Raw genomic sequence first — 15,000 nt, forward strand, 5'->3', positions numbered from 1 at the left:
GAAGAGATGCCAGAGAGAGATGTGGGTTGAGCATTGTTCTCTGGGCATGGGGGATGAGGGGCAGAGGTCGACCGAGCGAGCGACAAGAACGAGAATGATTTCTAATAACAGGTGTAATGGCAATTTATTTATTTCATTTTTTATGGCCCACTCATGCTCAGCAGCTGCCCCAGAATAAAGGTGCTGGTGCTGGTGGTGGACCACAACAAACGAGTCGGTGGCTGAGGATCGCTCCACGATTCGATCCACAACGCTACGCACTCTGTCCGCGTCGATCAATCGAGTTGGAGTTTATCAAATCCGCGAGCAGGCCATAGGAAAGTGGCCACACCACGACGCACCTTAATCGCTCTCGTCCCAATCCACGCGAATGGTTTATTGTGTTTTATTGTGCTGCGGCTGCTGCCGATGGCTGTTGCTGGTGTGCCGTTGTTCTTAAAATATGGCCAGAGGTGTGCGTGGTGGTTTATTTTCAGATCGCAAAATGAAACACTCAAAATAAAATAAACGAAATCCTTCGTGCTTCGACTCCGTTGGCTAACATCATCAACTCTTAACCCCCCCCCCCCCCCCCCCCCCCCACGGGTCGGTGCCAACCGACAATCGGCAGCGGAGCGATCAGCATCGAGAGGGATCGAGGAATGATAATAAAATTTAATTTTGAAACACCATCGCCACACACTCACCCAGCAATTGTGTTGTGTGTGGTCGCGTTCTCGTGGCCGCGACTGATGATGACGAGTGACAATTTTCGATCACATTTTTACACCCGATTAGCGTGCCGAGCCTGACGGTGGTCACCGCTTCCGCCTTGACGAAAGTTATTATTTTCGTCGACGGAGAGGAAACCGCGAGGGTCTTCTCTTCTTCTTCATTCGTTTGGTCGTCACGCACGAAGAGAAGTAACAATAGAGACCGTGGGTGGTCAGTATCGTCTCCCGGTCTCTGGGTCGTTCGTTTATGATCGAAGACAGTCCAGTGAGCGCGACGATCAACCTTGGCGATGATCGAATTCCACTCCACCAGAGACGATCGCGAAACACAGAAGCCCTCAACCAACGTCGATGACGATGACGACAAATAAACAAACAAAAGCTAAACACCTAAATCGGCGTCTTGGAAATTTTTTTTTCTCTCTTCTTCGAGCTCACCCCCCCTTTGGTGGATGCTGCCCCCGAGGGCGCGCGCTCGCGTGATTAGAGGCCAGAGAATCGAGCTGGTAACCGAGCAAGCAAGCGAACGAACGAACGAACGATCGGGCGGCCGTCGTCGTCGTCGTGGTTGGGATCGTGTTACAAAATAATGAGCCTTCCAGCGTGGTCTCGAGAAGCTGAGCGCGATCGTGGGCCGCCAACGGTGCAAGAAGTTCATTTATTATATATTGATTAATTTGCACAACGATGGCGGTAATTAATATGAGTATCTCGAGAGGGGGTGGGCCGTTGGGCAGCGTCACTTTTGTTTTTGTTTTTCCTTTTTTTTTTGTTGTGCGTCTCGATTCGCTTCTCAGAAGCTCCCGAACGACGAGGAGCGGTTGCCGGGTCCGCACTACCGTTAGGAAAATTAGCGTCACTTGGGACGCCAGCTTTGGGTGAGATGCAGCAGAAAAGATGGAGATGAGAAAAGCAGAGAGATGAAGAAGAAACACCGTGCCACCCTTCTTCAACGACGACAGCTGTTGAGCTGTAGGAGCGATCCGGAGATCAGGAGGGCAATTTAGCAGAACTGACGAACACGCGCATGTACTTGTGTGTCTGTGTGCGAGTATTAAAAATGTAAATTCCGTTCCGTTCCGTACTGGCCCCTATGCTAATGAAGCCCGGTCGTCGCTGGATGTGCCGCAAGTTCTCACGCATTAATGAGGGAGGATCGCCGAGAGAGCATCGTTTGATGATGGATTCCCTGCTGGTGATCGGTAGCACCAATCGGTCTAAGGGGGAATCAAGCAACGGAATTATGCTGCTCGCTCAGCCACACGCCGCATGCCATGTCGTGGCTGTGGGGGTCCCAAACCATTCGACCGCCTACTCTTTATCGTCTATCACTTCCTGCTTCCTGTCAAATGAACGAACTGATAAAATAGGATGGTGCGGCGGCATGTGCTAAGCAGCAGCAGCCGCAGCAAGCAACGGCTCGAACGCTCGGTCTCGATAAGTAACACGAACTGGACCAATGAACGGCAAATAGCCACACTTATCGGGTGCTATTCGAACATCGCTCACTCCTCCTTCACTCAACTTCAACTCTTCCGACTTCCGAATATGTTTTGTTGGCTGCATTATCAAACATCTCAGCCGTAGACGTCTCTATGTATGGGCTGCATATAGCTATCTCGAAGCAACTCCCAGAAAACAACGACCACCACGCCGTCGCGCCGCGCCTGGTGTCCAGAAATAAATCACTTAAGGAATCCGCTATTTGCACTATCGCCAAGGGGCTTTTCCTGTGCCTTTTGAGGAGGAGATTGAACTTTGTTTCACTTTGTCCCTCGACGACGGGTTGAAGGCACGCTAGAAGGCTCGCACACGCGGCTTTTGGTTGGTTTTATCGCACCCGCACAACGGTTCTCAAGTCTCATTGTTCTTCTGGGGCGTTTTGGGTTTCTTCATTTCCCAAAAAAAAAAAAACAACCTCCTCACAAACAGACAGAGAGCGCTGGAGCCTTCTGAGCACGCCATCATCATCATCATGATCAGCACCGTCGCTGGTCGTCATCGTCATCTGGGCGCTGAATTTATTAACCAATAATTAAAAATTCTCGAAAGCTCTGGCGGCTTAATTAAAGTCATTGTTCCAGATATTAATCAGACATTTCGAACCCCTTACCACCTCTCGCTACCCGTTGGTCGGCGTAACGGGGATGATGACGAGAGACAGAGATGTTGAATGAGTATTGGTGGTGCTGGTGGTGCTGGTGTCATTGCACGCATTCATGTCCAGGTCCAACTGGCCAGTAGTGTGTCGTAATTTGCTAAATTTATTTAAAAGCCTCCCCAGGATTTTATGTGTTTCGTGAGGGCTGGTGGGTGTTTGTATGCTGGGCGATACCTAACCCCCACCACCTACAATATAAAAGAAAACATCAGCATCCGCTAGGCGTTGGTGGCTGCTGGCCTGCTGATTGTGGCCGCTTATGCCGAGTTAATTCATTATCTATTGTTTCGATTCAGTCATTCCCCTCTCAACCAGCTCAACCGTTTGTGGTGGCTTTTCTTTTATGTTTCTTTGGGCGCACCAAATGTTTTGTCATAAATCATTGCACATGCCGCGCGCGGGAGGCAGGTTTATGCATGCCACAAAGTAGATCTCATCCGTGCGACGCCGAGGCAGGTTTTATTATTACCCCTTCCTCGTCTCGGTCGCTCTCGTCTCGGCCATTATCAAACCACAAAGGACTCCCAAGCGATCGCGCGAGCTCGCGGAAATCGGTCAACTCCCGGCCGTGGAACGATGGTGGTGGTGGTGTTAGTGGTGTGAAAAACCGATTAAATTGTACAACAGAAACGTTTGAGGCACACTGGCCAGACCACTCTCTGCAGTTTCTTACTGCGGTTTGGCGGCCTCTTCTCGCCGTCGTGATGATGATCATGCGTTACGCGTGTCGCGCACTCTTGTCACGAGCGATTAGAAGCGAATGCAATTAGATGTGCATCTCGTGGAGTTGGCGAAGATTTGCTACGGCCCCCCGGCGCTTCTGAAGCGAGGCCGCCGTCGTGCCGCCATCGTGCACGACGACAATTAGCTGGAAAATGGAACTTCACACCCTTGGTGCGCGGTTGATGACAGTACGAGACAACGGAGTGTGGCCACCGCATCCCAAAAAAGGGGTCTGAACGATCGCGAAATGTAAACCTCTTTTGATATGCTATTGTCAAGCGTGGATGATGTACCGCTTGATTCAAATTCTTGGAATGATCTTCGATACCGCTCCATCTCTCTCTCTCTCTGCTTCTTTATCGAAGGTTTGAGTTTGTCTTTTTAAGAGCATAATTTCAATAATATTTATTCTGACAGTAACGAGGTGAAAATATACATTCTAATAATAACGAACTCGCGTCCTCCGTTGTCGGAGCAGCAGTGGCAGCCGGTTGAAAGATCGAAAGAGTCGAGGCAATGCCAGTGATTTGCAGCGCAAGCAACCGCAAGCTTGGGCATTCAACAAGCGATCAGCAGCACCAACCCATAACCCCCCCCTCCCCGTGTGGCTGTGGTCTGTAGCAGCAGCCGGCACACCACCGCCATTATGCGTTCCGGTCGATTTGACCCTCTGCTCGACAGACACTCGTAAAAAGCACCAGCGCCAGCCAGCAGACTCCGACTGTCCGCCTCAAAGATTGCGACTCCCCGGAGACTCAGCCGGGTCGCGGGGCGCCGGCATGATCCGCGAACATTAGCGACGACGATCGAGCGAAGCGAAACCAACACGTGTTTCGCAGTAAGACGATCGCGAGGTGGGGCAAACACATAAAATTCGTCAGCGAACGAAGCTTCTGCTTCCGGAAAAATGAACCAGTCGCGAGGATGATCGTTGAGCGATTTTGCTCGCGCAAAAGTTTGTTTACGTGAGAGAGATTCTATTCTGTTCCTTTCCTCCTATCAAGGACCACCTTGGTTGTGGGTGTCTGATTTCATTCCCCGGAATTCACCGGTTGTACAAACATAAAATGAAAGTCCCAGTGTCGAGGAATGCATAAATGGGAAATCGAGCTGGCGAGCGCACAAACGGCCACGAGTTGGGCCCCAGACAAGTGATCGAATTGTGAGGTCGTCGACAACCGTCATGTGCTCTGTGTGACCCTAGGCGCGGGGCCCAGGGGTGGCCGCATTTAATTAGCAGCAAGTGAAATGTGTGTCTACTCGCGACACTGGGTGCTGGCTCGTTTGAAAATCGAATTTCGCTCGAACGTTCGCTCGAGCGATCGTTCGTTGTTTTGCAAAAGCGGCCTGCCTGACGCCGCATTATTTATGAGCAGGCCCCACAGCAACCACAAGAACGAGATCGCGCTGACATTAGAACCGAACTTACGAGGGCGACATTTTCACACCAACCGCTCACGGGTTCGCAAACGATCGGTCGCCGACCATTTGGTGATGGAATTCAAATGAAAAGTAATTAACTTGTCGATTGGTTCTAATTGCTTTTAATCATAACTCGAGCGCGAGAATGGCAATCGAGCTGTCTGACTGGCTGACTGGCTGGCTGGCTGGCGCTCGGTCATTCGGTTGCGGTTTTGCATTTCGCGGCAAAGGGGCATCGGAATTATGACGCCATCATGCAGGCCGCACCGCGCCATCGCGGACCAAATTCGCTCTCGCAGTCTCGCGATAATAAATCGGCAATTTTCCATCATAAAGCGAATCGTGAGCCGAATCGTCTTGTGATGTCGTTACTGGAGGGATGCGTGGAGTAATCCAATTATCCCCTCAGGATATCGACAGCCGACCGTCAAGAAATGGACGGGAAGAAAGGCGAAGAACGGCGCACTGATTGCCCCCTGGGACAGAACGAAGAAAACCGGGGGGACAGGTTCGGTCGTCGGCGTGGTCACACTGCGGTCCGCGCCCTTTTCCGCGCTTTAATCGATCTACGGCTGCGGCGGCAGAAGTCGACGAATGATCGACGGAATGCGCGCATCTCAAGTACAAAGCGAAGCGATTGGCAGCTACAAATGACCGTCTATTTATTTTATTCCACGCGGGGCACACGGGCACACCGGCATGGCCGAGAGGTCCTTGGCGGACCCCCGGGCGATATCCATCATCTTTGATCGTCATAGCCCAGACCAGAGCCCAGGCCAGCCTCTCTGCCTCCCATTCGTCTTTTGGCCTGTCCATCATCATCACCATCAGCATCAGCACCGGATCCATTGGGAGCCGTCGATCGCTGGCACAGGTTATGGGCCCAGACCTCCTCTCCGATTCCTCTCCTCCTCCTCCTCCTTTTCCTCCTCTTCCACGTGATGTGTGGTGATCGAAGAGGCTTCAATCGATGCTGTGTGCTGTTGGGGGAGGGCTGGCTGGCGGTGTGATTTCGGGACGACTGCATCTCGCCAGAAAACGAGAATTTCGTCCAGCGGCCATCCAGTCAAAGTCATTGGTCGTCTCCGGTCGCCACCACCACCGCAGCAATGGCCGCCATGGTGGTGGTGGTGGTGGTGGCGAAACGTGTTATTAAAATCGTATCAATTTCAATAATAAATAATGATGATTACCGATACATTTCCCCCGCACTGAGGGGCCTGAGAGCCGGTGTGTGTCGATGCCGTTCAGCCCCGTTCCCCCACCCCTCCCACCCTTCTGATGGCCGGAACCGATGGCCTGATCTGCGATCTGCGATCCGCAATGCTGCTGCTGCTGCGTCTTTTGCGCGAAACCACGAAACAGGGATGCAGATAATGATGATGATTCCATGTGTGTGCCTGTGTGTGCGTATGCAATTCCACTCGCTGTTGGTGTGTGCGTGCGCGGTGGTGGGAGAGTGTCCTCCCATTTTGCATTCTTTCTCTTATCAGATTTTTTCCTTTCGAAGGCTGGCCACCCTGCAGTGAGTGCAGCGGAAGCGAGCGAGCAATGGAGATCGCGGTGTGATTATTTGCACACGCGCCCCTCTGTATGTGTTGGAAAAGGGCCAACAAGGAGTGGGTCTTGGCCTCCGAAGGCGAAGGCGCATTAACAATCGAGCAGAAGGCATCAAAACCATATCTTTTGAAACAAATGTCGATAGATTAATCAATTTATGTGGCCCTACCCTTCCCTTCCCTGCCTGCTGGCCCTCCTGACCGATGATACTGGAGTCCCCTCTGGAGGATAATCAGAGAAAGGCCCGCACGGGGAGGGTGTTGGCTCTTCGTCATCGTTGTTTTCCTGCCTTTCCCCGTTTCTTCCTTCTGCGTGGTTTTTTTTTGCTGTATCCAGTTTTCATTCATTCGTTGTTTTGTTCCCGCGTTGCGTTCCCTTTGATAAAGTGAGGCCACCACCATCACCATCACCAGCATCTCTAGCAGAAAGAGAGAGAGGGAGAGCGAGGGCTTCCAGGAGAGCGAGGGCTTCCAGGAGAGCCACTTGGCCACTTGGCACACACTGCAGCAACCTATCCCAGGGGGTTGTTCAAGTGCAGCATGACGACCACGAATGGGGGACGTGCCGCCACAGGCGAAAGAAAAAAAGAATCGTTGAGAAAAGAGTTGAACCCACATGGAATTATGTTTCGCAAACATCGAGAGTCCAGGACGGGGCCAGCATGTCAATCGTAGAATCTATATATCGATGACCAATGACGGCGACGACGACGGCGTGGCGGCGGTACTTGAGTTGCAATTTTACGAAGAAACGACCCTGGCGATGACGATGAGGGTGCTGCTGCTGGTGCTGCTGCTCGGAGCTGTGAGCTAACGAGAATTTGATTATTTATTAATGACAAACCGAGCGTTTGAAGTGATTTGTCGATTTTTACCCCCGGGTAGAGCAGGGAGAAAGAGACCGAGAGAATTGGATTTTTTAATAGAACTTTGGCGTGGCGCCGGACCGATCGAACCGACCGTTCATCGGAGATCTGTCAATCGATCCACGGAGTGTGCACGGTGGGAGAAGAAATGCCGAAAACCCGTGATGATGATGGCCAAAGAACGAACCATCAATTGTCCGGTCCACGCACGACTCGTCGGTTGGTCTATTAACTATAATTAGAATTTCCGGTCGCCGGTGCGGCGTGGTCATCCAGTTCGTCCTCCAAAGCATTCGATTTGAACATCATTAAGCAAGAACCAAACACTGGAACTGGCACACTGGAGCTAAAAGTCCAGAAAGTGATGCAACCACCTATTGCTCTCCCGTTTAAAAAGGGAAAGGGACACAAATCTGGAACAGAATTCGGAAAAGGGGAATCCGGGGTCCCCGAAAACTGCATTCCGATAGTGTGCACGGTAGCCTCACGGTAGTGGTGGTGGTGGTGGTAGCTGTGTTCTCAAGCATAAATTAAGCACACGCAACCGTTCCCATGCCTAGGGCCCACAGCACAGGCATATCAGCAGCTGGCCTGGCTTGGCGGCGTCCCTCCTCTCATCTCGTCGTCGTCGCCGTGTTTGCAGCAACTGCACGTGCGTATGTGCGCCTCCCGTTTGCCACTTTTGGTCGTTTCTTCCAGTCCTTCATTTTTTTTTTGTTAGTTTCTGGAGTTCCGGATGAACAAACTCATGAAACTATGCTGCGTAAACAAACACATGTTATAGATAACAGAGCGCTGTGGAGATGAAGGAGCAGGAAACAACTAGAACCTCTCCTTTTCTCTGATACTATGTGGATATGTGTTTGTGTTGGACAAAAACAAGAATAATTTAATGAAAACAGCCAACGGTGACCACAAATAGTTGGGCCACGACCCTACACGCGGTTGCGCAACTACCGACGGTCTTTCTGCGTTCCATATCTCGTAGCTAGCAAACATTCCAGCAACAGGAACAGTGTATACGTATCGCCATTGAATTGTTGTGTTGGTTGGCAATGAATTTGATAACATTTTGGCAACTCAATGTTTATGCTAAAAATGCTTAACTGGCAACTGCATTCATAAATGATAACATTTGATGATGGGGAATTGAGCCATTGGAACATAAACATCGATTTGTCAATCGGTGTCAAGGTGTGCTGCTGATGGGGAGCTAGTTAGAGGAAAGGAAGTCGGAACACGCAACAAATGCCTCATCAACCAACCGACCGACCAGACCAGCCGGCTGGTAGCCACTTGGCACAGGAGCTCACCCCACCGGAAGTGGAAGTGGAAACGGAAAGGAAGGGCCGCGTACACACTTCACCCCAAAAGTGTAAACACTTTAAATCCAACGCCAACAACACCGGGCCTCTCCGAACTTCCGACTTTCGACCAACACCAGCAACAGCACCAAGTAGTCAACCTATTCACCACCAGCATCATCATCATCATCATCATCTTCAGTGTCTTCGTTGGTAGCATCACCACCACTACCATCATCAGCATGTCGGTGTGTCTATTCCACAATCCGGGCTTTGCGGCATTACGACGCGTCGCCGTCATCATCCCCCCTCACCACCCCCTCCCTAACCGAAGTTGAACAGTTTCGGTTAACAATCGAGGGAAGGAGGAAGTGGGAGGCTAGGGTGGGTGGACTCCGAGTGGCCGAGTTGTTGCGAAAAAGGGGTTCGCTTGTTCGCAACAGCGCCACAGTCTGCTCGGAGACGACCGGAAGACCCGGGTTCTTTAGTCCGAACCCATTTTTCGGAATGGGGGATCCACCAGCCAGGACCACAGCGCGGTCAAGGGCAAAAGGATTGTAAAGTGGAAGACGGCGAAGAAGACGAAGAAGAAGAAGAAGCTGCTGGCGGTGACACAGCAGCCACGCCACGCCAACGCAAATTATCAATTTTAAATGAGAAACCTCCCCGGCCAGCAACATTAAAGCCGGCATAATTCGCGGGCGCCTAAGGTCAACGCATCATCAAACCCAGGGAACTGGCCTTAAAGGGGATAGTGTCACCCCGTGCTGTGTGCTTACCTGTTGCCAAAACTGGGCCAGCAGATAGATGCGCTCCTTTTTGAACAACCAATCCATAGGCTGCACCGCAGGGAGGTCCATATCACTGCCTCCCGTGCTCTGCGGAATGGTCGGCTGCATTCGGTGGCCACAAGTAGTAACTGGAACTATTCGCAGCGGCTCTCTAAAAACGGATTCAACCGGACTCGGACACTCGGATTGGATTGAAGCTTTCTTCACCTTTGTCGCTGCCTACTGCGTTCTTGCGCTGGCCGGGGGAAAGAGAAGAGAGAGGCTGCTGGCTATCTTCTTAACGGCGCTAATCTTATCGCCAGTTCGTCGGCCTCGTCCTCCACCGGGCACCGGCACACTCACACACGCTGTTCTCACGCCCAGAACTCGCACTTGCTTGACCTTTTGGCTTTCTTCTCGGTTTTGTCACACTGTGTCACATGGTTTTTTCTTTCTTCGTAAACTAAACATCACTGCATCCGATTGGGTGGGTGCAGGACCAAGCGGCACCGGGCAGCCGAGGTTTCGGAACAAAACACACACTATCTCTTCAGCACACACACGCGTACACGCACTGTTCACACCAGGTGCTCGGCAGAAAAGGATTCAATGGCGCACCGGAACTAATTCGAGGAACTCGACTTCCTCTTTAACTTTTTTTGAGGGAGACACTTTGCTTGCTTGTTTGCTTGCTTACGTCATTTGACAACCGACGAACCGTTGGAACCGTTTCTATGCGAACGTTACTGCGATGCTCTCCTGTATTGTGATGCTCACTGAATGATGAAGAATGGGAATTAATACGATGGAGTGCCTAAATTTTGAGAATCTTCTGAATCAACTAAGTAGGCCGAGCGAACCGGGCAGATGCCCAAGGGGTTCCCGGACCAAGAATTCGATTAATTGGGATTTTATTGCCAATTCCCGATTGGGTGTACGGGTGTGCATTCGGCGGTGCATCGGATAAACTGCACCATGCACCGCGATGCAGATTTACTGCCCGGCCCTGGGCCAGCCTGGCCAGCCTGCATTCGCATATAATGAGCCGGTTTTGTACGGCTGGATGGCTCCAAAAAGCGGCCACCGATCTATTGCACCGAGCAGGCGGTTTTACAACCCCAAACCAGGCCCAAACCCAGGCCCCCTCGGTGGTTTTTGCTTTCTTTCGATCGATTTTTATGGCTTAACGATCACCGCACGCAATCACGGGGATCTGTTTTGATCCGCGCGATTCCGATTCCGCGAGCACCCAAAACAAAAAGTGCGGTCCCGAAAATCAGAAAGCAAAGAAAAAAGCAAAGTTTATAAAACATCGAAGACCTGACGACCGCATCATAAACCGATCGGAGCGAATGTTTCGGTTTTGTTTGATACTTTTATGGCCACACCGGGCCGCAGACTCCTCTCTCTCTCCAGGTGTTTATCACTCTGTGATCGCACAGCCTGGGGGGGATGCATTGTAAACGCTTGGATGGATTAACATGTCTTCAATTGTCGGTTTCGCGTCCGGACGGCTTTTATCTCGGAGAAACGAACGGATTCTGGATGCAACTACGTTCCGCGTTCTGCACTCTCGATACCACTTGTGGCAGTTGGAGTCATGATGATGGAAGCGCAGGTGTTTATGTTTATGAATGCATGTGTATGTGTATGTATGTGTGTATGTATGTGATTGTGGTGTGTATCGGTATGTATGTGGCGCATTCCGGCACACAGGAGCAAGCCAGGTCACGCGGTTCCACGGTGTTGGTTGGTCGCCGTTTTTGGGGGATTTGGTTTTGAGGTCACAACACAGCAGCTGCTGTTGCCGGCACACGGTACGGTACGAGATCGTAACACCCAAACAGAAAAGGATCATAATCACACACAGACACACACAGGGGCGCACACCGACAGACACTACAGCACTACAAACTACTAGATACTCGGGATGATCATCAGCAAACCGAGGCCGATGATCGATGATCAAAACAACAGAAAGCAACAACAACAACAACCGAGAAACCAAAACGCTACGCTAACGCAAAACGGGAAAACAAAATACGGGAGAATCCTTCGAAAAATCCGGTTCCGAAATCAACCGGGACAACGTGGTGCACCACCTCTCACATTGCGGAACCGAAAACCCGGAGCAGCATTCACGCACGCACGCACGCACGCTCGCAACGCACGTCACTTGTTCTCGTGGTCGCGTGTAGGGTGTTGTGGTACGCGAATAGTGCGGGTGGTACGGTTGTGGTCGTCGTCGTCGTCGTCGTCGTCGGCGTCGTCGTTGTCACAACCCCCGTTGATGTTTCCACGTTGACGCAGAGTGAGTGACTAAAACGGCCTCACTAAAGTGGAACCATGCGCTTCCATCTGGGCCCGCTTGCAAATCCTTTGCACCCTCATCCCCTACGCCGCATTCGAGCAGTCGAGCAGTTGGCCGAACGAACGCACACCAACAAACCGGGCGAGTGCCGTGAGTGGAAAATGGAAACCGTTTTTCCCCACGACCCGTGTGTTCGGCACCGCGTTTTTCCACGTTTTTCCGCGTCGTCGTCCGCGCTCGCGATCATCGTTTTTTATGAACCGAAAATCATCGGGAGGAATCGCTTCATCATATGTATTGGTTTGGATTGACACTTATACTAATAGAGTCGATTAGCCACGCCTTTTCAATTTTTTTCACTTTTTCAATACCCGATTTCGCTCTTTTTTCTCTTTTTCAATACCCGATCTCGGGTTGCCGAGGGGGTGCGAGGGGGTCGTCTTGGCGTCCGCGATAATATGTGCCCTCACCCTGGCCACCACATATGCTCGACCGGTTCGATATTACTTTCAACTTCCTAGCACCCCTTCAGCCCCCTCGGGATCGATTTTTTTTTTCGCTTCGAAGTCACTCGCCGAGTCTCAGTTACATTCTGTGCTTGGTGTTCGCTTTCCATGTCGCATATGTCACCACGTCCATCACCCCTTACACACCCCCAACCCCTCGTGAGGTTGAAGCAAATCGGTTTACCTCTCGCGGGGTCCATTCACACTAGCAGCGGAACCAGCGTGCGCGCGATTGCCAATGCAACACATGCACGGATTCGCATATAAGCGATCCTTTCGTGAGAGAGCAAGAGAGAGAGAGAGAGAGAGAGAGAGAGAGAGAGAGAAAAGAGAAGCGAGAGAAAGAAGAAAGAGGGGTGTGATAACGAGGAGACTGATTGCGAAAGCCTTTTTGGTGCAATTTTTCCATCTCGCCCAAGACACGAAGAGACACACCAAGGAGCATTCGTCCGATCTATGTACCCCGTGGGTCTTGCTTCCCTGCTGAAAGATGGTGCCTGGCCATGGCCTCCGATGGCATGCCGAAAAGAAAATTGAAGAAAAGCGCGAAAAAAAGAGGCTGATGGTAAAGGAAGGAAAACTGCTGCACATCCATCTGCCAGGAGGTCGCTGGATTCGGTTTCCGTCCTTTCGGATGCATCTGACCGTCGACACACAAGCACACACATACTGACACCTTCGATTGGAAGCTCCCTGATAGGGAGAGGGGCAGGGTGGTGATAAAAAATGAGAAAAAAAGAAGACCGAGTGCAAGAGAGAGAGAGAGAGAGAGAGAAAAGGAATCCATCCTCACGAACCGGAAGGAAGGATAAATCGTGGCCACGATGAAGCGATGGAGAGAGAGAGCTGGAGAGAGAGAGATAGGGCGAGAGTGGGGAAACTTTAATATTTTACCGGATTCCTCGGAAATCAGAATTTATTTCACTCCCTCCGTCTCTGGCCTTCCCCTATCCCCATCACCCCGCAATGGATCAACGACTCGTTGGTGCCCCCGGAGTGAAGGCATGAAGCATGGAGTTGCTGCAGCATCATCAGCAGCGTGAAATGCAATCGATATCCTTTGCTGGCCGCGGCATTGCTGGCTTCTGGGAGGTATTACGTGAGGTTTGGCCCAACCAGTCCTTTTCCAGCAGTGGCGAAAATGCATTACCAACACGACGAGAACGATGAAGAGGAGGGCGCATGGCCCGCTCGGGAGGGGTGCAAAAGCTTTTTTCATCATTTATTACTCGGAACCATTTCCGCGCGCCGCGGAAGCTCAGCATGCGGTTCAGCAGCGCAGGGATCAGGGCACACATACAGCCAAGCGAGGGGGGGTGCACATCCTTTGGGCTCGAATCTCTGACGAATTGGATTCCGGAAGTACGAGCGGCAGCGAAACTACAACAGCAAATGAAGAGAATAACAAACCGGCGGGTGGCCACAGGGAGTGGTGGTAGTGGTGGTAGTTATGCTAAGGCCGTGGCCGGTCCCGGTGGTCGGTGTATTAAGTTCAGATCATTTAAATTTGTATTAAATTCCAACGTAATTTGGTTCCCGTGGTAACATCCTCGAGCTGTTTTCGACTATGCGCGCCACTCCGATGCATATTAGGTCGAAACCATCTCACCACCCCGCGAAAAGCTCACGTGGAGGCCTCTGTTCGTAGGCAACATGAGAATCCATTTTTGTTCGCTCGAAAGGATCTCTGTTCAGCGTCACGAGTGCACATGAGGAAATTGGAGTAAAAAGCGTTTGCTGGATACGTTGTGCAAGTGACAGGTCAAGTCTATGAGCGAAGGTCCTCTCGACCTTCCAAGGGTTCTGGCGCAAAAATGGCGGACCAGTGGATGTGGATTCCGCGCTAATCTCATTCACCTTGTGAACCTGTTGTGAGCTGAAAAGTCAGCGAAAGATAATCTGATTTTTTTTCTTTTCCATTCTTTTCTCTTCCGATGGCACACCACGATGGCGATGCGTTGGTGCACTACGCAACGATGGCTGGCCACAGGTTACTGCGACCGAGAGTGTGATCCCGCGCAAATGTATTTTCTAGAAGGTGCTGCTGCTACTGTTGCTAGTTGATTGCTCATCCTCGGCCCTTAGATAAACACAGCTTCACTCCACGCGCGCGTTTGTGTCCTTCCTAATCAAACTGAACCAGAATCCGGGAACCGGAACTCCCTCCCCAAGTTTGATGGAATGCATTGGTAGGCCGTTGCATTGCTTGCGAAGCAAAAATCCATTTTCCACGAACCCCAAAAAGGGAGTTATGGCCAGGGTTAGAACATCACGAACCAACCATTCGGTTCCAGGACTTCGAATTCCCGGACCACTGTTTGGAAACCATTTTTTAGCCAATTTTGCACACAACACCCGCGTTATCGCTTCCGCTATCTTTGCCCCTTTTCTGGTTGCTCTGTCGGCCATGTTCTAAGCAAACAGACCACAGGGCTAGACGCGCGAGCGAGGACGCAAGCTGGCAGGTTGGTGCAAAACATTTGTTTCTGTTTGGTTTCGCGGCTGTTCATGTTTTTGGGCAGCGAGGAATGCCGGGCAGCAAGGTGGAGTTTATTTTTATGTTTTGAAGGCACCAAAAATCAAGCAAAACGCGAACGCCATGCCATGGCGAGTGTTTCGTGTGGCGTAAATAACAAGAAAAATGTCCACTGAAAAGATGCCGCCT

General features: G+C 51.2%; 1 protein-coding gene across 3 annotated transcripts in view; it reads right to left on the reverse strand.

The window, feature by feature from the left end:
• Positions 1-11,816, reverse strand: part of LOC126581340 (homeobox protein cut) — a 151,398-nt gene extending 139,582 nt beyond the window's left edge. The window contains exons 1-2 of one of the 3 annotated variants that reach the window (XM_050244919.1): positions 11,690-11,816; positions 9,528-10,294 (exon numbers count right to left, since the gene is read on the reverse strand). In XM_050244919.1, the coding sequence (XP_050100876.1) occupies positions 9,528-9,647 (120 nt within the window). In that variant the 5' untranslated portion in view covers positions 9,648-10,294; positions 11,690-11,816. Of the gene's footprint in view, positions 1-9,527; positions 10,295-11,620 lie in introns of all 3 variants that reach the window. The other 2 variants (XM_050244918.1, XM_050244917.1) reach the window with 2 other exon arrangements.
• Between the last annotated feature and the right edge of the window lie 3,184 nt (positions 11,817-15,000).

Source organism: Anopheles aquasalis, chromosome 2, assembly GCF_943734665.1.
Source record: "Anopheles aquasalis chromosome 2, idAnoAquaMG_Q_19, whole genome shotgun sequence".
In the NCBI taxonomy this organism is placed as follows: Eukaryota; Metazoa; Arthropoda; class Insecta; order Diptera; family Culicidae; genus Anopheles; species Anopheles aquasalis.